At 56.2% G+C, this 24471-nt stretch overlaps 1 protein-coding gene across 5 annotated transcripts in view; it reads right to left on the reverse strand.

The window, feature by feature from the left end:
- The window catches only part of LDB3 (LIM domain binding 3), a 61220-nt gene that overhangs the window by 16313 nt on the left and 20436 nt on the right, over positions 1 to 24471 (reverse strand). For 2 of the 5 annotated variants that reach the window (XM_045569041.1, XM_045569040.1), the window contains 4 exons: positions 23549 to 23715; positions 23095 to 23131; positions 7775 to 7920; positions 1080 to 1482 (listed from right to left, as the gene is read on the reverse strand). In XM_045569041.1, the coding sequence (XP_045424997.1) occupies positions 1080 to 1482; positions 7775 to 7920; positions 23095 to 23131; positions 23549 to 23715 (753 nt within the window). Of the gene's footprint in view, positions 1 to 1079; positions 1483 to 7774; positions 7921 to 11018; positions 11184 to 16357; positions 17109 to 23094; positions 23132 to 23548; positions 23716 to 24471 lie in introns of those variants that run through there. The other 3 variants (XM_045569043.1, XM_045569042.1, XM_045569044.1) reach the window with 2 other exon arrangements.

A 24471-nucleotide genomic window follows, 5' to 3' on the forward strand; every position in this document is an offset into this window, starting at 1 on the left:
GTTCTAATGAAATAATGTGAAATTCAGGAAAAGCTCCATGCAGAAAGGTGTTCATTGTTGCGTCACTTACAGTAAAAGAAACTGGGAAGCAACTCAGATGTGCACCAGTAGGGGTCTGGGTAAGCACATTACAGAATTCAGCTGACTACTGATAATTACAATAAGAACAATGATGATGCTGCAGGTGGCTGGCATTTATTAAGTGACTACTCTGCAGGCACTATGCCAGAAGATTTTTGCATTTATTAACTTGTTCAAGTCTCGCAACAATCCTATGAAGTAGGTACTATTACGATACCTATTTTCAGATAAGGAAAATGAGGCCCAAAGAGTCTGAGCAATTTGTTCAAGGTCATAGGGCTGGTAAGTGGTAGAACCACGATACAAACCTGGATCGTCTAGTTCTAGGTAGTGGTCAGAACATTGGGACTCTCAGGTAATTGTTTACATTCTAATTTTTACTTTTCTGTGTTTTCTAATTTTTCTGAGCATGAATTACTGTATTTATAAATAAAAGTGTGGTTTTCATATATATAAGCTCGCACCACACATACACACACTGTATTCAAACACCACCACCCATGGTCCCTGTCTTCTAGGTGTGAAATGACAGCTTTTCATTTGAGTGTGGCAGATGCCCACCAAAGCCTGGTGCAGCAACAGGCCTGTTTGTGGAAAGACCCAGAAGTGACCCTAAAGGAAAGCTGGGTCAAACCAACAGCCAGCCAGCTTGCAACATGCCAAATAAACCTACTGACAACAAGACTGGTGATTCCCAGAACCCAGCCTCAGCCCAAGGGAGAGCTCCTGGCACTAGACAGCCTGCTGGGAGCTCCCCCCACTTACCTCATGCAATCCTCCCTCCTCCCTAGGGAAGTGGGTGTCACACAGTTATGGCCGCTAAAGCTCAGAGAGGATCAGACCAGACGGCAAGCCAGAGGGACCCAAGGCCGCCATGCATGCGGCTTTCTCCCTAGCTGCCGCCCCCCACCCCACCACCGCAGGGCTCAGACTGTGGGGAAGCACCATGCACGCCCACCCTTTCAGCGCCCCAGCACAGGGGCACAGTGGGATCATACCGGATGACACTGTTGCAGTGGCCACAGAGCGGAGTCCGGCTGCTGGCTGGGAAACGCTCAGCCCTCTGGACAGTGCCCCTGGCAAGGGGGGGCGCCTGGGCTGGGCCCCCCCGGGGCATGACCTGCTTGCTGATGGAGGTGGTGCTCTTGCCAGGGGCAAACTTCTGGGCGAAGCTATCATCTGTCACCCAGGGGGCACGGCCAGCAGACTCTGCAGGTCCCCCGCTGTAGGTCGCTGAGGGTGCAGGATTATAGTTGGGGGCAGGCGAGGGGGTATAGGCTGGTGCTGGGGATGGAGAGTAGGTGGGGGCAGGTGAAGGAGTGTAGACAGGGGCAGGTGAGGGGGTGTAGGGAGTTGGACTGTAATTGGCCCCTGGGGATGGGCTGTAGGTAGATGCAGGCACTGCAAGACAAAAATACCGAAAGGAAAATGTGTCAGGAATTCATTCTCCCAAACTCTCCCACCTCCAGCCAAAGATCTGCAAAAGGTGACTTTAACAAGAGCAGTACAATCCCAATTTTTACAGGAGACTTGTTCCTGAATTTCTTGACGCCCCAGATTTGAATTCTCAGCAGGGAGCCCAGGCAGAGAAAGAGCAAGTGCAGCAGAGCTCTGGGAACTGGACGGGGCTGGAAGAGGGATGTAGCTATAAATATCTACAGCTGTACAGGGTGGGGCCCGGCCAGGCCTTGGCTGCAGGAGGCCTGCATAAGACTGGGAGTGGGGGCGGGTGCCTGGGCCGGGGAAGAGGGTGGGAGTGGGTCAGCTCAGCTTGACTGGAGGATGCTTTCAGTTGCACGGAAATGCCTCGATTGGCATGCGGTTGCTGAACCTGGACCTAGTTCAGCCTTCGGCACAAAGCAGATGACCTGGCAGCTGGGTTTTCGGGTTCAGGTTTCAGGTTTGACTATAATTGCTTTCTTGAAAAACAGCTTGGCTTGATTTGTATTGGGGGGAAATGTCATCTTGGTTTGATTGGGGTGGGGGATCTTGAAGGAGTCATCAGAGTGAGCCTAGGCAGAGATGCTGGGGGACACAACCCAGTGCAGCTGCTCACTTGGCCTGTGGCTGCCGCAGGGGACCCCTGTTTCCCCACATCACTTTGGTGGAAGCTGAGAGTGTGTTTGAGTGACTGTCTAGAGGTTACCAAAGAGTTAGAGTGCAGGGAGGAGAACACACTGCCCCACTTCTGCTACCCCCTCCCCCAGCTCCCTGAAAGCAGAAAACCTTTTGGGGCTCACGACACAGAAAGAGCACTGCAGCTGCTTACCCACAGCACCGTCACGCCTTGGCCCTCAACGCCCAGCCGGGGAGACCCAGCTGTGCCCTGCACACAAGGTCCAGCTGGCTTCCCTTCTCAGTGAAGAAGGTTCCAGAAGCCTCACCTCAGTTCACAGTCTGCCCCTCTGGAAAGAGGCCTCATTCACCCCACCCCAAGAAGCCTGTCCAGGCAGCCTCCCTCCTCATTCCTGAGCTCAGCCTGGGCAGGATGGACTGCACTGAGGCAGCGCTCTGGGGCCCCAGCCTGGAGAGGAGGGTATTCCTCGGGGTTCAAGACCCTGGTCCCACCTCTGGTCTCTCTTTCCCCTGGACCACCTTGGGTGACCTGTGGCTCCCACTCTGCACCTTCTACTCCCAGGTGACTGGCCCTTCAAAGCTGGCTGACATGGAAACCCCTGTGCTGGGGGTGGGTGGGGACCAGGCCTGTGTTATTGAAGGATCAAGGGATAAAACCCTCCACAGCCCTACCCTGGAGCCATCCTGGGAGTGCTGCTAGCTTCCAAAGGTACAATCTTCTCCATAAGGAATCTTCCTCCCACTTCCATAGGGGTAGACTAGGCACATAACAGATCATCTGAGTCAGTCCTACATTATCCCCCTTTGCACTTGAGGTCACTGAGGTTCAGACAGAGCCAGCAAGTGGCAGAGTGTGTCTCCAAAACCACTCTATCACCCCAAGCTGCCTCTGTAAAGAACATGAGTCCAATTTCCAGGACGTCTCAATGCACCATGTCATTGAGGAGTCATTTTAAACATTGCAGAGACCCTATACTCTGGCATGTAGCTCAGCCATCAAGAGCCCTGGCTCCAGGTCCCAGCTCTGCTACAGCCTGGCTGTGTGACCTTGGGCAAGTTCCTTAACCTCTCCGGGCCTCAGCTGCCACATCTAAAAATGGCAATAATAATTCTTAGTACTTCACAAGGTTATTATGAGGATTAAGAGAAGATAAGAAATATAAAGAGCTTAGCCAAGTACCTGGCACAGTGTGTCACTAAATGTGAGTGAGGATAGCAAGGATGGTGGCACCTGGATCTCAGGGTCAGATGTCCTGTCAGCTCCTCTCATGGCCTGGTGGTCACCTGGGGAAGCCCAGTCCCAGTAGACTGTGGGCTGGAGGGAGGGGGAAGGGAGATGAGACAGCCCAAAGTCAGATAGCCTGGGAGTGAGTCTACTCAGTGGCGGAATGTATGACACCCCTGCCTGCCTCACAGCTGTGGCAGGCAGGGAGTGACACAGTGTGGGCATTTTATAAATTTGTAAAGCGCAGATTCAAGGTGTCGTCGCCCTCCCTAACGACCCTGCATAGCTCCCTGGTTCCTAGAGCAGAGGGTCTCAAAATGCTGGGGGCATAGGTGATTTGAGGAGTGCCATGAGGGAGGGGCGTGGGGAGAGGTGCCCTGGCAGAACTTCAGAAGCTTCATCCCTTTCTGTTATGTAGGATGGGGTTCTCTGCAAGATTTTGTTTCCTTTTTTTGTAAAGCACAGTCCTCTGCTAAAAAACATGAAGAACAAAAGCCCTAATCCTGCGCTGTCCAATACATAGTCCTATGTGACTGCTGAGCACTTGAAAGGCAGCTAGTCTGAACGGAGAAGCACTGTTCAGTGCAGAGCACACGCTCGAGTTTGAAGACTCATTAATAATTATTTTATATTGATTATATATTGAAGTGATATTTTGAATATACTGGGTCAATAAAATACATTAAATTGAATTTCACTTCTTTTCTTTCACTTTTTAAAATGTGACTACTAGAAATTTTTTTTCTATTGAATGGTGCTGCCCACACCAGAATGAGGCTTGCACATGCCAGGCCCTCTATGTGCATTATTTCCGGTAATACTGCTGCAACCCAACGAGGGGGGACAGATCAGATTTGCAAGTTCACTTTACAGCTGAGCAATTGAGACTTGGAGAGGGGCCATCTCAAAGTCAGATCTCAGGGCCGACTCAACTCCAGATCCCTGCTTAGATCCTCCCCAGGCGGCCAGGCAGGCTTTAGCAAGCCTCTTCCAAATAAGCCTCTGCCCACCTCTCCTGCCTGCCTCCAGCAATACCAACCCTATTTTCTCTGCCTGGCAGTCGCTCCCCTCCACTGTAAGGCCTCCTAAACTCCCCGGTCCACCTCCTTTTCTAAACTCCCACAACACGAAGGTCTCAGAGGCAGGCCGGAATCTGGACCCGGGTTTGCCAGCTTCCTTGCCGGGGGGCTGCAAGGAGAAGGGACCTTCCTGGCAACTCCCCTCCCGCTTCGCATCCCCGACTCCTGGCGGGGGTGGGGCGAGGGGGTCAAGCAGCAGCAGCTTCACGTTCCCCCTCTGTCCTTCAGCCTGGCCTGCCGCCACCCCACATGCCAGGAGAGAGACCTGACATCCCGTCTCGGAGCCCCGGGGCTGTTGCTATTTCTGCGTGACGAAATTAAGCTAATCCAAATTAGAAGGTGATATTTCATCTCTAATTGGCAAGTTCAAAAGGCCCCTATCGCACTCGGCGGCCTCGGGAATGTGTAATTAAACAAGGTGATTTCTGACTCACTCCAGGCCGGGCCTGGCTCTCCGCGACCGCCGCCCGGCCGCGCGCCCCGTCCCAGGCCTCAGGTGTCCTGGGCGCCAGCGGTCGGATCCGGGCTCGGACGCCGCCAGCGGCCCGTGCGAGGCCCTCGGGGAGCTGCGGCCGGGACGCTCCGCGCCCTCGCCGACGCCCGAGCCCGGGCAGTCCCGGAGGGCAGGGGAGGGGAGGGCAGGGGGCTCCAGCCCGCACCCCCGCTTCGCCCCGGGCCGTCCGCCAGCCGCCCCCGGACCCCCTCGGCGGCCGGGCCTCCTCGGGAGAGGGAGGTGGAGGCAGGCCGGCTCCAGCGCGCGCCCGCCCGGCCGCCTCCTTCGCCCCAGGCAGGAATGAGTTAACGTCTGCGCGGCCTGGGAACGGCGGAGGCCGGCGGCTCGGGCGGCACGTCACGCCCGCCGGGCCCCAGCCGGGAAGGAGGGGAGGAGCCGCCGAGCAGCCCGGCAGGGCCCGGTCCGTGGCGCCCCCTGGCGGGCCTGCGAGGACAGTGGCGGCCGGGTGCGGGCACCGAAGCGCGGGGCCGGCCCGGAAGGTGCCAGCAGGGGCTGCTCCGGATGGGACGGGACGGAAATGCAGTCCCTGCGCCGTCGGGGCCTTGCCACCACCCGCAGCTTCGCATCCAAACTCCTCTCCAGCCTCCCTCCTGGGTCCCCGTTTTCACAGGTTGAGCCGCTTCCTCCTGCCGCATTCGAGATTTTTCACCGTTGCAGCCCCCTCCCAAATGCCACCTCATCCTGTGTGGTTTTAACCTCAGAACTTTCTGTCTCTCACCCTGTAGGGACGGAGAAGGACACCTCCTGTGTGCCAGACACGGTACTAGGTCTTCACTTCATCCACAAAGCACGAGGTATACATCGCACAATCCTCGTTTTCAAATGGGAAAACCTGGCCAGGAGAGACCTGGCACTGGCCGTCTATGGCGCAGGTCGCACAGACGGCACGGCGGGCCCGCTTGGGGTCGGTCAGATGGAAGGCCGCTCGGGCCGCCCACACTCCACGCTGCCTTTGGAGCTGATCACGTGCAAACCCGGGGCTGATCACATGCCTCCCCTGCACATGGAGCTGAGCTGTCCTGCGCAAGCCCCTTCCTGTTTTATCTCCCCTCTGCTCTGGCCACGGAGAAAAATTTAGCCGGTCTCTCCTTGTGCCCTAACAGGACATGCTCCAGGCCTTTGTATGTGCTGTTCTGTACTCTCACACTTCTGCAAGACACAAAATGTCTTCTCTCTCCCCCTCCCTCTCCCTTCGAATTATTTATCTCATTCTTTCCCAAAATAGCTGTTAATGTCCTCACACTTAGCATGGTAAAAACGTGTGGGTGTCTGGTGCAGATGTTGATGCGGGGGGGCTGTGCCTGCTTGGAGCAAGGGGTACGTGTACTTCTGCTTGATGTTGCTGGGGGCCTACAACTGATTTTTTTTTTTTTTTTTTTGAGAAACAGTCTCACTCTGTTGCCCGGGCTAGAATGCCATGGCATCAGCCTAGCTCACAGCAACCTCAAACTCCTGGGCTCAAGCAATCCTCCTGCCTCAGCCTCCCGAGTAACTGGGACTACAGGCATGCCCCACCATGCCTGGCTAATTTTTTCTATATATTTTTAGTTGTCCAGCTAATTTCTTTCTATTTTTAGTAGAGATGGGGTCTTGCTCTTGCTCTCGAACTCCTGAGCTCAAATGATCATCCCGCCTCAGCCTCCCAGAGTGCTAGGATTACAGGCGTGAGCCACCACGCCCAGCCCTACAACTGCTCTTTTTAAAAAGGCTATTAAAAATTGTACATGTATAATAATCTTGAGGGGAAGAAATGTTTGTATCAGTACTGTAAATGGAAAATCGTTATTGCTTTCCATAAATCCAAGACGGCTGTTAAATGTGTTGAAGCATAATGCTTTGAATGTAAAGTATGTGCCCACCAAAAACCCTATCTCACCCATTTGTGTAATGGGCACCAGAAGATCCCTCTGGGAACTCCTGACTCATTGCTCCTGTGTATGCGGCTGCCAGAGGACAGAATGCACTGCTCACAGCCTCTCCTGTGCCCTTGTCCCCCACCTGCCTGTGCCTTCCTCCCCAGCATCCGTGCATTCATTTTTTCCTTCATTCCCTATGCCTTTGCTGACCATCTTGTTTGTGCCAGGCATGGGTCAGGTGCATACAGTGGAGAAAATCCACCACAGCCCTGACCTCCTGGAATTCAGAGTCAGAATCCAGTGGGAAGGAGGCAATGGTGACCAGACTCAGGGCCTGGATGCTGGGAGCCCTCCTGTGGGCACATCCTATATGCCAGGGCACATGGGACCTTCCCCCAGCCTGGGAAAACACCTGCTCAGGAACCCTCGGTACTTTGAGCAATGGCTGGCAGGGGAAGAATTACCTTCAGGCTCTGGGGCGTAGGCCTAACTTTGCCTAAGAAAGCAGGGGCCATGGGGCTGAGCCCTCATCCCTGCAAGGGGACCCCAGGCACTGATGAGAATGGGGCCCAGATGGATGGAACAGACAACCAGCGAGTGCTGTTTCTGGCTGCCCCTGAGCTGCCCCCCATCCCCCTTCACGTATTCCCTATACCTCCTGTTATCCTGTCTTGGCTGAGGAAACAAAAGACCAGACAGGTTGAACAGCTTGCACTGGGTCACACCATGATGCAGCGAGTCTGTCCAAAGCCCACAGCATTTCTGTTATAGCTGCCTGTCATTGCAGCTTGAGCCAGACCCAGACTCATGGAGGAACAGCTCCCCCCTCTAAACCTTCTCTTCCATCTCATTGAGCTAGAAATCTCCAGCCGACCCTTTGCTCTTCCGACTCCTGGAGCCCATGCACAGCTTAGACAGCCTCACCTCCCTCTCTGCCTCTCACCTGGCTGGTAGACAGAAGGCCGGATGCTGGCAGTGGTGACAACCCGGGGCTTGGCTGCAGGGGCAGCTGGGCCCTCGCTGGAGCTGGTATGGGCGGCGGGTGCTGGAGAGCTGGCTGCTGCGGGGCTGTAGGAAGAGGCCTGGGGCCTGGAACCAAGGGGGAAGAGTTATAGCAAGAAGGGCAGCCCCAGCTGGATCCTGGGGCCTGCAGCCACAGCAGGCTGGCTCCCTGACCTTCAGGAGCCTTCGTGAGGAGGACACCTGCCAGAGATGTCCCTGGGGAGCTGCCAGAGGCTGTGAAGGAAAGACTATGGGGGTCTTGGAGGGGAGGAAGCTATTCCTTGGGTGGCTAATGCCACTGCTTTTAGAGAGAGGGAGGAAAGCCACCAGCCGGACAAGAGGATTCAGGGCAAAGCCTTCACTCCATGGGAGACTGCTGGGGTGGGCCCATGGAAGGCAGCAGAGGCAGGACAGAGCAGAGAGATGGAGGTGGTCGGAGCTACCTCATCCCCTTGACCTTGCACAGCACCTCGCAGCCTCAGACCACCTGGCCTCCTCCGCCTACCCCTTTCTATTCTTGCTGGAGGGTAGCAGCAAAGACTCTGGGTTTGGGCAAGAATGCTCCCGGGAGGGCTCATGAGACGCCAGAAGGCCTCAAAGAGCTCCCCTCAGCAGCCCCTCTCGTCTGCACAGAGTTCCTATTGTCCCCCTCCTTTGACTGGGTTAGAGTTGCCTTTGACCAGAGTCACCTTTGCCCCATGTGGCCCAGGGACCACGGGACCAAAGAGATGGAAAAGTGTCTGAGTTCATTGCCCTCCGAAGATGCTGGACTTTTAGAGAGTTAAAGGCTCTGAGAACCCCTGGAGCTCAGCAGCCTGTGTAACCTTGTCTGATCCCGTATTTCCCAGTTTGTGAAACTCTTTTCTTCATTTAAGACTAATGAACCCCTTATAGAACACATCCCTGTTCCCTCCCTGTGTGGCCTTGCATCTTTCGGATCCAAAAGGGGACCGCGTGGCCACACACAGGGCAAGTGGGTCACCGGCAGGGCTGCTGAAGGAGTGAGCTCCTGTAGGTCCACAGCCTGCCACCCCCACCCACCCCGTGGCTTCCTGCCTTCCTTCTACCTGTCCTCCCTGGACCCTGGGCCCGCTCATCTCTGCTGGGCACAGTAGTAGGGTGTGGGAGCGCCTTCCTCTCAGGGCCCCTGAGAGGGAAGTGGCCCTGGGATAGAACTTGCCAGCAGGCTCCTGAGTGGATCTAGAGGGGCCTGCAGAGCTGCCCCAGACAAGGCAGAGATAAAACAAGCCTTGGGGAGCCCGTGTCCCACACCTGGGGGCTGTGCAGGCTTGCCCTGTCAAGCTGCGAAGTTTCTGGCTGAGTAAGGACATTGTCTCCCCTCCCTGGGCCCACCTGCCCTTCTCTGGATAGATCCCTGTGCTAGGGGCAGCGGAGTGGGAGCCTCCATGGAGGAGGAAGAGAGTGTCCACGGGTGCCTGGCTTCCACTGTGGTAGGAGAGGGCCAAGGGTCAGTGGGTCTCAGCTGGACCCCCCATCAGTGGAGGATGCTTTGCCAGCATCCCAGGAGCCACGAGTCCTGTGTCAGGGAATGATGTTGGCAGAGGAGGCGGAGACTTAGGATATCCAGGGAGAATTCTAAGCCACGCTCGCAAGAAAGGCTGGGGGGTCCATTCTCATAGGCTCCCTCTAGCCCAGCTCCCCTGGCCTGTGTGTCAGGAGGGGAGGCAGCCTGGCTCAGAATGTGACCCTCAGACCCCTCTGCTCCAGCCTCAGTCCCTGCTGAGCAGCTCTTTGGGCCCCTCTCCAAGTTCCACCCGGGCCCTAGCTCCCGGGCAAGGCAGAGAAGGAAGGACTCACCCTGCTTGAGGGCGTCCTGAGGGCTCCAAGAGCTCTGCAGGGGTGAGGCCTCGGGGGTGAGGCCTCGGGGGTGAGGCTAGACTGCCCAAGGGGCTCCAGCACCTAGAGCTCCCCCACTCAAATTAGGAGGCTCCTTCCTGCGCAACAACAGGGATATTTCTTGCCCTCCTCAGAGTTTCTTCTTGGTGCAGGTAGCAAGGCCCTTATGTGAAGAGATTCTGGCAGGCAGAGGGCAAGTAGCTTGCTAAATCCCCCCAGGACACTGGGATAAAACCACCCCTGGAGGCCCAGGGCCAGGCTCGCCTTGAGGCTGGGCTGGGGAAAGGCACCGTGTGGGCCATGTGAAGGCTGGGCTGGGGGCAGCTCACAGGCCTGCGGGCCACTTTGCCTGCGTCAGTCCCTCCTCAGGCTGCACCACAGACCTATGCACCCTGACCCAGAGAGGCATGGCCTGCCCAGTAGAACCTTAGGAAGCGGCATGGAAGCTGGGAAAGCCAGGCTCTGTCCCCACACACCAACTGGACAGTTCCAGGAAGCCCGCCCAGCTGCCTGGCTGCTCCAGACCTACCCATCCGGCCTGCCTGCTCTGCCTTCCCAGGCCTCCCTGGCCTTCAGTCTCTGCCTTTCTCGTACCCAGAGGGGCACGTTGGGATGTAGGAAGTCCCAATACTGTGTCCTTTGTATGTGCTAGGTGTCTTTTTTCTATCATGACCCCATGAAATAGGTGTTTGTTAAACATCTTATCAGATGAGGAAACCGAGCTTTGGAAAGGTTAAGCCACCGTCTCAAGGTTACAGACAGAAAACTGTGAAGCAGAGACTTAACTCCCACTACACCAGGTGCATCTGGAGTTAACCTGCTTCTCTGTCAAGAGAAGAGAGGGTAGGGAGGGGTGTGTGCAAGTTAGTGGCAGAACTCCAGCTGGCCGAATGTGACCTGCCTTGGTGCTCAGCTCAAAGCTGCCTCCTCCGTGGAGCCTTCCTTGATTTCCCCAGCCCACATGCATGACTTTCATTCTCCCTGATCCTAGTTCCAGGAGCAAGGACTTTCCACACAGTCTTCCTTTGTTATCTCTCTTTCTCTCTCTCTCTCTCTCTCTCTCTTTGTGTGTGTGTGTGTGTGTGTGTGTGTGTGTGTGTGTGTGTGTGAGAGAGAGAGAGAGAGAGAAAGAGAGACTTTTACGTCTCTCACTAGAGTGTGTCCAGCCAAGGGTGGTGCACTCCTCTGAAATGCACCCCAGCTTCCTCTTTATACTCTGCACCAAGCAGTGCTGGCCCCAGGTCCCACCTAGACACAGATGGACCCAAGGTGGCGCCTTTCCTGCCTCCCTTCCCTAAGGTTAGGGCGGGCACCTGGGGGCCAGTTACCTTGGACCGTCCGCAGGGCTCGAGGCAGGGGCTGCGGCAGAGGCGGTGGCAGCATGGGGTGGCGAGGCCGAGCTGGGAGAGGCAGCAGCGGGCAGCTGGGCAGAAGCGGGTGGCAGCGGGGTGGCGGCCTGGCTGGTGCACACTGGAGCATGCTCAATAGGGGTGCTGATGAAGCGACCGAAAGAGACAACAGGTCAGGGGGTCTCTGTGGTTCTCTGTGCAGGGGCTGAGGCCGCAGCAGAGGCGGGCTGGGCAGAAGCCACAGCCCATGCTGCAAACAGTGCGGGAGCCTCGGGCCAGCGCGTCGCCAGGCTCCGGAAGGAGCTCCTTCGGGATCCAGGGAGGAAACGACGGTAACATCAAAAACACTCTCAATCCTGGAGAAATTTTCCAGGATTCCCCCCTCCCAATTTTTCTGTGCTTCCGAATTTTTCTTTCTCAGCAAAACAGTGTGGTGGAAAAGTGGATTGAATTATCAACCCAGGTTCCTCCCCCAACCTGTTTCCCTTTCGTCCTTCCTCAGCCAGTGTCGTCGAGAACCTGGGCTTTGGGCTCCACAGAACTCAGGGCACTGACAGTACCGGTGGATGAACGCTACCGTGCCAGGCAGATCAAAGTTGGCCAATGTGGTGTGGGAATTCAGAATAGAGACCCCCGTGCCCCTTTTTGGGGTAAACATTGGGGAAGCAGCAGCACCCCAGGATTCCCCATGCCCATGGCAAGGTGCCAGGCAGACTCAAGACAGTCCAAAGACCCCCATGGCTCTGTGTGGCCCAGGTGCCACAGAGGGTTTCACACACACTCAAGAGTGGCATGGACCATGGCTGAGCACTGCAGATCTGAAAGGCCTTGTTACTGAGAACAAGAGAGGTGACTACTCTGCTAGCGTGAACCCGCGTGACCAGATGGGATAGGCAGATCCCAGCAGATGCCAGGACAGATAGACCATGACCGAGGACCAGGTGCCCACATGCCCCCACCCAAACGCCTTGGCATTTTGTAAGTGCCTTGTCCCAGGACCACTCCAGGAAGACAAGAACAGTCAGAGCCTGGGTTGATGGATTAGATTTTGGCTACCTGTGAAATGGGGCAGAGAATAAAAATTAAATTACAGGAAAGCAAAGAAATGCACATTCTTTGCTCGTTTTTTGCTCTTCGATTTATATTTGTATTTGCAACAATAGCTAAAGGCTAAATGCGCATCCTGGAAGTAGGAATAACTCCCCCTCCCATACGGTGCGTCAGGCATTATGTCTTTAATGCCTCACAACAGCCCTCTGATGTGGAAATTATGGACTCTATTTAATAGACAAGAAAATGGAAACAGAGATTTCAATTGCTCAAGGTCCTAGAGCTTATCACTAGGAACAGCAGAATCTGATTTAGGGTCATTTCAATTTGAAGGCTTAACCAGTACCTCGTGGAGGAAGAAAGAAACCTCTTTTTGTGATCAGCCAAGTAGAATCTTTCTCCAATAATAGGCACTATTCTTATTGGAAATAATTAGACTAACAATACTTCGCTCCACTGAATGCTTCCCATAGTATAAGCATGGCCCCATTATTCCATTTTAGCCTTTCAGCCTCTCTGGGTGATTGGGCTCATGAACCTCATTGTACAGATGAGGAATCTGAGGTCCAGAGAGAGAGTCTCTGCTGAGACGTCACACAGCTGCCAAGTGGCAGAGAAGGGCTGTGCCCTCATCACCACCACACTTCCCAAACTTTGATGTGCACACGAATCACCTGGGGATCTTGTTAAACTACAGCTTCTAGTTAGTTGAATGGGTCTGGGGCAGGGCTGAGAATCTACATGTCTAACAAGCTCCTGGGTGCTGCTGCTGCTGCCGGGACTGTGCTTGGAGTAGCAGGTGCTACAGAGGTCTGCCCTAGGTAGGAATGCTGTTTAGCAAAGCATTGCCAAATTCTCTCCTCCATCCAATGAGGTGTGTGGTAGAAAAAGGCATGAAATATTACGAGAGGGCCAGGGAAGAAGAGAGCTGGAGAGGTGGCATGGTTGAGGGTTGACCGCCCCATGGGACGGAGCACCATTCTTCTCCATGCCTGGGTGAGATGCATCCAGGATGGGCAAGGGCAGTGGCTGTGTCCTGCCCAGGCCTTCCCCTGCTTGGTGCTCTGAGAGGAGGCCTTGGGCAGCTCAGCTCTCGGGCCTGCCATGAGGGCACTTTCCCATCCTGTGAAAGAACCTCACTTCTAGACAACATGCCTGTGGTGTGGCCATGTCAGAGAAGCAGCTGCAGGCCCTGAAGCCATACTGCTGAGCCGGCTGCTCAGACCCTCCTCTCAGCACGGGCAGGTATGGCCTGGGAAGGCCCAGGCTGACACTGGCCTCCTTCGTCTGCTTCTCCCTGGCCTATCCCACACTTCCAGTGGGCTGCTGAGAAGTGAGGACACTGCACGGGACAAGAGATGGAAATTTCCAGGCTGGGGATGGTATTTTGCAGGATGAGTGGGAAGTTGGCTTTGCCTGTCTCCTTTGCTCCAATTCGCTGTCAGGCCAGCTTACCTGCTACTCTCCCAGCCAAGGCTCCAAATGAACCCTGGACTCCAGGGGATGAAGTTGGAGCTGGATGTGGCCCTAGGGAAATTCCTCAGTGACCACAGGGCCAGGACAAAGATCACCACCAGGTATACATGGGCATGCATGTGAGCCTGCTGCTTGGGGTTCTTGTGGAGTGGCACCCTCTCTAGGGCCACTGTCTGCAGGCACCAAGCTGCAAGGGCTTCCTAGGAAGGCAGAGGAGGCATCGAAGGGCATCCTGAAGGATCCTGGGTGTTTCCAGGTCAGTTCCTGCCTGAAGTTCCACCAGTCTTCAGGATCCCCAAAAAGGGAGCATCAGAGAGGGAGCACGGCCGAGAGCTTACTTGGCCGTGGCTTCAATCCTAAAGACAGTGTCTATGAGATCACCCCACTCTGGCTTCAGATTCTACAGCTGCTTTCTGCCGTGGTCATAGTGCAGTTTAAACATCTAAGTGAAAACCAAACCAAATCAAATCAGACTCAAATCCTCACGGCTACATGGGGGGAGGGTGTGGCCAGAAGGAGAAACAGCCTGGTTATGGTCCTCTCTTCCTCTCATCTCTTCCCTCAACCTGGTCAGCATAAGGCGGAACATGCAGACCCTGTGCCCCAGCTCTGTTCCCTGGGTGGTGGGAATGGTGGGGTTTGGTTGATGCTGTTATTGACAACGGTATGTCTGGAAAGGATAGAGATGGTATTGGTGGTGGTGCTGGGTCTTGGGGTTGTGGTCACTGGGCTCAGGTTGGAACTGTTGGTGATGGTGGGGGCGTTGTGACTGGCACTGATGGTGCAGGGGGTGGTTGTCATTAGTGGGGTGATGATGCTTCTTGTGTTAATTACAGTGGTGGAGTATGAAGATCTCTGTTGATTGGATGGTGGCAGAATACCAGTCAGGTGGTTAGTCTTGAAATTGTTCACGCTGCCACCAACCTAGTCTACGTTCCCCCTTGCAGCCTGGTGACTATTGCTCAGGGGAGCCCTGGCCGTGTCACTTTGCCCCAGAGCTACACCGCAACTCCAGGGCCCACGTTGACATTGTGGTCTATGTGAAGGATGCCTCATCAGCTGTAGTGTGGGTGTGCCCTGCAACCTTTGCTAGTTCTACTTTGCCTGCAGAATACTTTCAAAATCCTACAGCCTGTGATTCTAGATCTGGACCACTACTGCCATGGCATCCTCTGCATTCCGTCCATTCCAACCACAGTGATTAACTCAGGGTCCAGGACACCCCTTCTTCTTGTTGGCATCTCTGCATCTTCTCTGTCCGCCCAGCCTCCCCTATCTCTATACACCCCAATTCTAACCATGCCTGAAGGTCAAACACCAGTGTGACCTTTTCTTCCAGGAAGCCTCTGATCCTCCAGCTGGAGGATCACTACCTGTCTCTGGACCCCACGTGATCAACCTTCATTGTGGTCACAGCCACATCAACCCTTTCCTATTCCTTCAGCACCCACAGCAGCCAGGTGCTTTGACAAATGCCCGCAGACACGGGACGCTGAGTGAGGACATCTCTCCAGGGACCCCTGGCCTGGGGCCTCCCAGGGTGCTGCATGCAGGGGCCTGGGGTAGCCAGGAAGGCACCAGGCAGGCTAGGAAGCAAACAAGAGTCTTCTGGGGCTTCAAGCAGGTAACCCCAAGAAGGCTCCAACAGGCTAGGGGCTGGGGACAGAGGTCCAAGATCCCACCAACTCTTAGGGATTGGCTCAGGTCCTCTGCCAACCTCAGGATACCCACTGCCCGGGACCTTGCTCTGTCTGGCAGGCCCCTGCCCCACACCATTCTTGGGCCTTGCAAGTCCTCAGTAAGAGGTCAGCCAAATATGGGTGTGCTCCAGGATGCTAGATGAAGGCCGGTATCCCCCTCTCAGGGGGAACCTTGTGGATCCTCCGGCTAGGATGAAGCCTTCTTGGCCAGCCCTTCCCGGTGGCAGTGCTAAGGCCCCCTGAGGCAGAGAGAAAGCCTGTGCCTCGGCAGCAGGAGCGGGAGCAGGGCCCTGGCCCAGCCCAGCCACAGGCAAAGCAGGGCAGTCCGGGAGGCTGGGCCTCAACATCTGCCTTTAGTTGCCAAGTGCCAGCGTTCTCATATTCTCAGACTGTGATTCCAGTGACAAGTTGGTGCGTAGACAGGTGGATGGGCTTTAGCTAGTGGCTCACAGCTCAGCGAGACTGGCTGGAATCTTTTTGGCTGCTGCCACCCTGACTATCCCTTACCAAATGCTCAGGACTAGGATAAGCTCAGGTGGGCCGGGGAAGCAAGGCACAGTGGGAGGCAGTCCCTGTCCTCCTGCTGCTTGAGAAAGATTCTGCCCGTCTGCCTTCCATCACCTCTTCCCTGAGCCCCAGCCCCGGCCCAGCCTACTGGGTTCCCCTGTGAGGCGTTCCCCCTCCTCAGCCCAGGTGTGCCCACCGGAGCCCTCCTCTCACCTCCTGCGCCAGGACTGAGCATTAGTAGCGCCTTCCTGGGAGAGGGGCTTGCAGTGCTTTCTGAAGGATGATGGCTCAGCCTGCTGGTCGCAGTGGGGTGTGGGAGGAGAGGGGGCATTCGGGGATCCCCCATACTCACTGCTCGTGGGAGACTAAGGTTGCCTACAGGCTGCAGCATGGATGTGCACCTGCCATCCCTCCCTGCGGGGTAGGGAAGCAGAGGCAAGCAGAGCTGCGCTGGGTCTGGGGCCTGATGCGCACTGCTCCTGCCCCTCACTGGTGGCGCCTGTCCCCTCTCTGTCCCAGACACTGCCTCACAGCCCCTCTCGGGCGGGACACACACAGGCACAGCATGACTGGGGCTTGGTTTGGTTCACTTCAAATCCTCTTTATTTCAGAACAAGCATGCATATATGTACAGGAGAGAGAACTATGGAGCCAGCACATGGTACGGAGAGGAGGGCACACCCCCCGATCTCACCACAGCCAGGAGGGGTCTCTGCCTCATCTACCCTAGGGCTTCCACTTCCTCTGCAGAGAGCCCTGTTCCAGGCTGGCTTGGGCTCCAGAGGGCAGCCAGGGGGCCAGGGGGCCATGGATTGGCGTCTTCCCAGGACCTTGATCTATGGGCGACTCATTCCAGGATGGCACAAGGCCAGGAGCTGAGTGAGGGTGGGAAACTGGGCAGTGGCACATCCCATTTCCCTTGGCTCTGGGGTGTTACACCAGCAAACCCCATCATGCCCTCTCTGGTCTATGGCTAAGCCCTGTGCAGGGGGCATGGGCTCAGGCTATTTGGGGGGTGGTGAGGGTTGCACTGGGTGGGGGTGCAGCGCTGCGTGGCACTGGGCCCTGGCGTCAGCTCTGGGGTGGGCAGAGGGCAGAAGTGCTGCAGTTGGCTATAGAGGTGTCCCCAGCACAGCTATATATTGTCAAGCATCACCGTGGGGCTCACATGCCAGATCTGTGTGGGGGAAGGAGAGAGGGAGTCCAGCCTGTTGGGGTGAGGGGATTCCAGGCAGCCTTTTAGCTTTTAACATTAAGGATTTGGGCTGAAAGGCCATGGTGCCAGTTGCGCAATTTGGCAAAACGTGGGCTGTTACGTTCCGTTTCAAACCTTTCCCTGTGGCACAGAGAGAGAAAGAGACAGAGACAGAGACAGAAAGAGACAGAAAGAGAGAGAGAAGAGAGAAAGAATGAAAGGGGTTAGGGGATGTGTTCATTATTCCCCTGGCTGATAGCTAGGATGGAGGGCGTGGGAGGGAGGAAGTTGGCTTGGAGAAACTTTGCCATCCATGGGGTACTTTCTAGGTGGTCAGGGCTGGGTTGGGGCAAGACCAGAGTCCCTGGGACCAGGATGGAGGGACTGAAGCTCCTTCCTTGAGCGAGTGGAGGGGCCACGGAGAAGGGGCCTGACTAGTGGGGCTGGGGGAAGGCTGGGCAAAGAGGGGGCTCCCTGGCCTATGTGGTTGGGGCTGGGCAGGGCTGCTTTGGCTGTGGGCTCTGAGGACTGAACGAAATAGGCAGGTGCGCCTAGCATGATCTCTGTTCCCTCGCTGGGCATCGAGAAGGAGGAACGCCTATGCCCCGTGATGAGGCTTGGTGGGCAGAACTGCCACCTCCCTGTGCTGCCCTGGCCTCGCCAAGCCTTCACTGTCCTGAGAGAGAAGCCTTCTCACACCACCGCTTGCCCCTGCCCACCCAGGCCTGAGCACAGCCCAGACACACGCGTGCAAACACACATACTCACAGGGCCACTGTCACAGATACAGAGGGCCAGAACTTCCCGCCACTTCCCACCAGCGAGACCTCTGGGGGCTCAACCCACACCTGCTCAGCCGAGGGCACAGTGCAGAGCAGGCAAGCAGCAGCAGAACGTGGAAATGAAGGAGAGTGCGCCCGGGGAAGGCCCGTGCCGCTGCCGCCGCAATCCCAGTCCCTCCAGGCTGGAAGGGCTGCCAACAGCCTGTCTCAGAGGTGTCAACTGGTGGCCAAAGGGCCACAGCTGGCCACACACACAGTGTGTTTAACCTGTACAGCGTTTAAAACTCGATTTCAAAATTAATTGGTATATCCATACTATGGGATGCTACTTAGCAATTAAAAGGAACAGATGAACCACTGGGACACTCAGCAACTTGGATGAATCCCCAGGGAATTATGCTGATTGAAAAAAGCCAATCCTAAAATGCTCATGTGCTGCATGATTCCATCAGTGCAACAGTATTGAAAGGGATGAAATTATAGAAATGGAGAACAGATGACAGATTAGTGGTTGCCAGAGGTTAAGAAGGGAGTGGACACTGGTGGGGGTGGGGGTGGCTGTAAAACAGCAACCGGGGATGCTGGGGTGATGGAATATTCTGTGTCTGGACTGTGTCAGTGTCAACATCCTCGTTCTGACACTGTGCTTCAGTTTTGCAAGATGTTACCACTTGGAGGACTGGCTAAAGGGCACATGGGATCTCTCTGTGTTTCTTACAACTGCACTTGAATTTGCAGTGATCTCAAAATAAAAAGTTTAATTTAAAAAACGAGTCACCAGCATATGAAAATCAGGAAGATGAACTTTAGGTCTTTGAAGATCAGAAGATGTTGCTGTGCTGGTCTTACATTTCTGCATAGTAACGGTCATCAGGGACCAGTCCCCATGTCCCCACACTCACATAGGTCCACTTTCCCACGTCTGCGTTACCTGCCAGACCCTCACTCTACCCCTTGAGTCCTGCATATTGGCTCTTTGTGAAAGACTGTTTGACAAAAGGGCCCACTGCTATCATATTTCAAAACCACTGGTCTAATCCTAACTTTCCTTATACCAAGAGGAAACAGAGAACCAGAAATGTCACATGAATGGCCTAAAGCTACACAGAAACTCAGTGACAGGACCACAATCTAAGTGCTAGACATCTTCTTCCCTTGCCACACACTTGCCTTTCTGAGGTCAGGGTGAAGGGGTGAAGACAGCATGAGCAAAGGCCCTGTGGCAGGGCCCTCACAACCCTGCTGACAGCATTACAGTCATGACCATCCCATAGAGACTACTCAGGACACAGAGGCACAAATCAGATGCAGCCAGTTTGCCTGTAAATCATCAGTCCTAGCAAGGCCTGCGGTGGCTGGGTGACAGTTTTGTTGTCAGTGCTTAGAGACAGGGTTGGGGACAGTCCTGGAAGAGCTGGCAAGTCTAGCGAGACTGCTCTGCTTGCAGTTGTTTAGAGATCCTCAGCTAGGCAAAGAAAGGAGCAGGGGGAGGAAGGCACAGGAGACAGGGAGAGAGAGAGGAGAGTAAGAGAGAGGAAGAAACCCTCGACCCCCATGAGGGCTGCTTAGATGGTGACATGGGGGTGTCCTGGGCTCTCTAGTTTTGGTTTTCAAATTTGCTAGTGGGGCTGAACACCAGGGACTGAAAATCCACGAAACATAGGTAACTTTTGTCTCTGCCTTTTTACCAGGGTCCCGTCTACAGGAGGGCCCTGTGCTGTGCCAGCGAATGAGTACAGCGGCTGGACAGCGGGGCGGGGGTGGGGGGGGGCTGCGCTGAAGGATGCACAAGGCAGGGAAGAAGGTGTGGACACACAGGGGGGCTATGACGGCGGGGAGCAGGAGGGGAGGCAGGCCAGTGAGCCTCAGCGTCCACTGCTGCTGAGTAGAGAAGGGACGTGGGGGGATTTCCACACTGTTTGAGGACGGGGTATGATGCAGCCCTCGCCTTTAACTCCTCCAGGAACTCTATCTACTCTAGAAATCAGCATTGCTCCTAACACTTGGGATGAAGGAGACATGCAGAGTTCTTTAGCCAGGTGAGCGTCAGGGACTGCATTAGGCAGTTGTGCCACAAGGTGGGGCCAGGGCACTCTGGGTTACGCACTAGGGGCCTCCAGGATGGTTACACCTGAGCAGTGGGATCCAGAGGCCTCGTGGATTCGAGCCTTGCCTAGGATGGAGCTGGGCTTGCCTCCCCCCCCCATCATGGCAGTGCAATGCGGACCCGAACTTCCAAGCCATCAGGGTCCTGGAGTCAGAGGGAAGCTCTGGTGACCTCCCTGAGATTACGGCTCTGCTTGTGGGATGGAGGCACTATTTCAGCTACCTCAGGTGGGAACTGGGGAGCCACAGCATCACCTACACCTACCAGAGAAGCTCCCACGTGGAAGCAGACGGGAGCTGATGTTCAAGGCAGCTTGGACAGTTCCTAAGGTGCCAGGGTGTTTCTAGAGAGGGCAGCTAAGTCCACGGTGAATGCCTGGGCTGTTCAGGCACCACCCTTCCATGTAAAGACAGGGTCCCTGGAGATTAGACTCTGCCTTGGGCTGCCCAGCAGGTAGGCACTGGAGCCTCAGAGGAAAGCTACATGCTACCAGATACCAGGGACACCATCGGGAGCCAGGACCTGAGAGGAGAGGAGGGCTGTGAGCTGCTCTGCGGGGGCGGCCTTGGAGGCATGGCAGTGACAGAAGTGAGGGGAGAGTTGGCAAGGTCTGCCTGACACGTGGATTCGCACCTGTCCTCAAGGTCACCAGTGCCCCTGCGTGGTGCAGAACGCCTGACACTACTCACTTGACATTCCTGGCAACTTTTTCACCGCACAGCAGCAGGAAGGGGAAAGCACCTTCGCACGGGCATAGGCTGCTTAGGCGGTCCCCATGCGCAGGCTTGGCAAGCTCAGGCTCTGCCGGGGTGAGATACTTGGCAGGGTTTGCAGTGAAGCCTCCCTGTGGAAGCTCAGCCTTCGGAAGAGACCCTTGGAATCCTCACAGGGACTGATGCTAATTTGGGAGGAGAAGGAGGAGGAGGCAGTGGTTGCCCTCAGCCACAGATGGGTCAGCAGGATCTGGGGTGCAGCTTCCGACTCGGGATTGGGGACGGATGGAAGTGTGGCTCAGGCCCCTGAGGAGCAAGAGCCCTGACCAGCCTGAACCAGAGTGGGGACAAGGATGCTTCCTTCTGCTCAGATGGCCCCAGCTGTGACCAGGGCCACAGTCACAACTTCAGGCTTTAAACACAAACAGAACTGCCACACCCACCTGGGATGGAGGATCCAGGTCTATGACCTGGCTGCTTGGGATTCAGTGACATAAAGTCACGAAAAGGGAAAGCAGCCCCTCCATCCTGGGCAGAAGTCTTGCGGGTGCCCCAGAGCCTCCACTGCAGGGCCCGAGAACCCAGAGGGAGGGGGATGGCGGGGGGGGGGGGTGCAGCGCCTGCCAAGGGAGGCTGCCTGGGCCTGAGGGAGGAAGCAGGCTGGAGCCTCTTCTTGGGCCCTCTTTCCGGATTTCCCATGATGAAACCCTACAGTAGCTGGGGCAGAGGCTCTGAAAGCTGCACCAGAGTTCTCAAGACCTGCTGCCTCTTGCTGGGGGCCAAACGAAGCTCCTGTGGGGTTAGGCCCCTGGAGGAAGGACAACCCCCACCCACTCCTTGCATATCTGCAAGATCAGGTACAACAAGCCTCAAGAGATGCTTCTGGAAGGAGGGAAGAGGAAGGCTAAGAATGAGGCCTGGGGACCACCCTTTATACTGCCCGTGTGTTCTCCTCACTCAATAACTTTGCAGAGCCTGCAGAGATTCCAGGGAAAATGCAAAAGTCAAAAGTTCGCTGTAATCTACCTCCATGGTACATTTCCCCTACTAATGACATCTGGATATTGAGGCACAAGCTTGGTGGGACCATCCTGCATACAGAAGGGAAGAGGAACATGAAGTAACCAGAAGAGGGTGGCAGGGTCTAGAGAAGCAACGGTCTGTGTCTCGTGGGAGGGAGGAAAAAGGTCCCTTCCTGACCTCTTGGTGGAAGGAACCGGGGATTTTTAGGCCATTTGACTCTGGGGTGTGTAAAGATTGCTCTATCAAATCTTTGGGAATGTCTACATTGCTCACGGAAGCATCTACATGGGTGGCTTCAAAGAGGAGGGTGGGACAAATATGGGGACAGCACATAGGGGTAGCGCAGCATTGGAGGAGGGGACAGCCGAGAGCTCAGACACACTTAACATAGCTGGATCTTAACTTTTGAGCTAAATCAAACATTTCATCTCAGACTGTAGACGCATTGCAGGCATGAAGGGTTAAAGACTGTTGGAACCGCATGCCATTCCATGCAGGCCCGGGGGACCACACTTTAGGCCTGGATGCCCAGCCAAAGAGTAGAGCAACTTGGGTTGGCAAAAACACAGGTTCAAAAAGAAAATCTACATCAAGTCCGAGCTGGCCCGAGTCTTACTCTGCGGGTCCTGTGACCACTACGCACTGGTTAGCAAGTCCAGAAAGCTTGGCCCAGGGTGGGAGAGCACCTCTGACCCCAGACCCTCACACAGAGGCCGCCACGGGAAGCGCTGGCCCAAGGCAGACTGCTGGGAAGAGCATGCGGATGGCATATTTGCTACCAGGAGTGTACGTACAATCACACTGAGCCCCACACCTCACCATGGAAGGCCCTAGTCGGTTCCAGGGGGTTACAGGGCAGCATGCCTTCCTCATGCCCAGGGCTATGAGCATCTGACAGGCCATGATGGTAGGTTAGTGGCTATGGCCTCAGAACTGCCACTGACAGGAAACCATGCCCTGAGACCCGCAGTTCTGCACAAGCCCCTCCTGTCGAGGGCTTGTCTTCCTTTCAGCTGCTGTTGTGCTTTGAGCAATTTACAGACCTGGTACCTCAATGCAGGCCTGGACAGGTGAGTCCAGGGGTCAGGTGTCCACGCCCAGCATGGCCTCCCGTCTGCCTGCTGCCCAGTGCCCAGCCTTTAGACTCACAGGGGGACAGGCCCTGTGGCGAGTGGGCAGGCGAGGTGGCCGGCCCGGAGCCCTCACAGGGAGAGACGCCCTCATTCTCAATAGCCCAGCAAAGGCCAAAGCAGCCCTGCCCCCTGCCTGGGGAAGGAGCCAAGAGAGCCCAGAGTCTTCCCTCCTGCAGCCTGGGGCTGGGGCACAGAGACCCCTGACCCAGGCCGGCTGCCTCAAGCCAGCGTGTGCTGGAGCCCTTTTTGGGCCAGGCTTTCCAAATGCATGAATTTGAGAGGTTCCTTCCGTGAGTCCTGTGGCCTGGGGGCTGCTCGGGTGGGATGGGGCTAGAGGGCAAGGCCGCAGAGCTGGGTCCAGGCACTCACCTTGATCTTCGCAGAGCTTCTTCATCCGGGTCTTGCACTGTGGGTAGAAAGGAGCTGGTCAGGGCACTGACAGGGAGCGCAGGGAAGAGCTGCCGAGCAGCCAGGCCCCGGTAGCTCCTGCCCCCGGCTTGTCATTGTGGACAGGAAGGGCAGTGTTCTGGGAGGGGTCAGAGGCGCTGCCTGTGCGGTCCTCTCATCCCAGCCCCAAGCAGTCATTTCTCCCAGGAGCTGCCCCATGAGCCTGCTGCCTGCTGTCACAGTTGGGCTTGGAGCAGAAGCTGCTTCACTGGCCACCAGCCCAAGGGCCCACAGGAGCACTGCCAGCCACTAACGAACCATAAAGGCTTCCGGACTCCCTGGCTTCCGTGGGCCCCAAGACTGAGCGGCTGAGTCCAGACCCCTCGTGGCCCTCAGCACCTCCCTTCCCTGCGCCCACCCGGTGGCCCTCACTCACTGAATTCCGTCCCCGTCATCTGGGCCAGGATGCGGAAGGAGCGCGACTGCAGGTTGGAGGAGCGGCGGGCCCACTCAGCCTCGTCTTCCGGCTTGTTCTGGTTCTTAATCACAGCCTGGTACACGGGAGAGGCGCTGTCTACGGTGAGGTCTTTGACAGGGAGGCTCCTGCAGTGCAGAAGGGGCGTGGGCGGGGGCGAGGCTGGAACCCGCCCGCCCGCTGTGCCCCTGAGCACCCCCCACCCACGTGTCGTTCGGTGCCCACCTGGCCTTCACCCGCTGTCCTCTGAGAACCCAAGACACGGGCGCGGCCTGGGTCCTCGGTGCTCAGGGTGGTCCCGGTGAGGGTTGGGGGCTCAGATCCCTCCAGTCTGCCCCTCCCAGAGCGAACTCCAGGCCCAGGCCTGAAGGTGCCCCCCTCCCCCCACCCATCCCCTTTAAGGAAGGAGGAAACAGAAGAGATCTTCTTGAAGTGATTTTGACCTTTCTGAGCACACCTGAGTGTGGGCCTGGGTGAGAACAGGCCATCTGGGGGGACCCAGAGGCTTCCTCAGGGCCCTCCTCGCACCTGTGGATGCAAACAGGGAGCCGCCAATGCCATGACTTCCCTGGAAGAGGGCTGAGGGTTCTGGGCTCAGCTGCGAGCAGGCAGACTCCGCTGGGAGGTGGTGTGAGAAACAAGGCAGCAAGGCCCTGTGGCCCCAGCATGGCCCGCAGGTGCAGTGGGGTTTCTGGCCTGGGGGAGGTGGGAGTGGAGCCACAGAGATGGCCACTGGTCTTGTGCCCCAGGGCAGCACAGCCTTTTGGTGGTGGTGGGGGGGGGGAGCTGGTGACCTTCTCTTAGACTCCCAGGGTCTGGCTCATGATAGGTGCTCAAAACTCTTAGCTGAATGAACGAATCCTGGACTAGAGCCAGAAGAGACC

Source organism: Lemur catta, chromosome 14, assembly GCF_020740605.2.
Source record: "Lemur catta isolate mLemCat1 chromosome 14, mLemCat1.pri, whole genome shotgun sequence".
In the NCBI taxonomy this organism is placed as follows: domain Eukaryota; kingdom Metazoa; phylum Chordata; class Mammalia; order Primates; family Lemuridae; genus Lemur; species Lemur catta.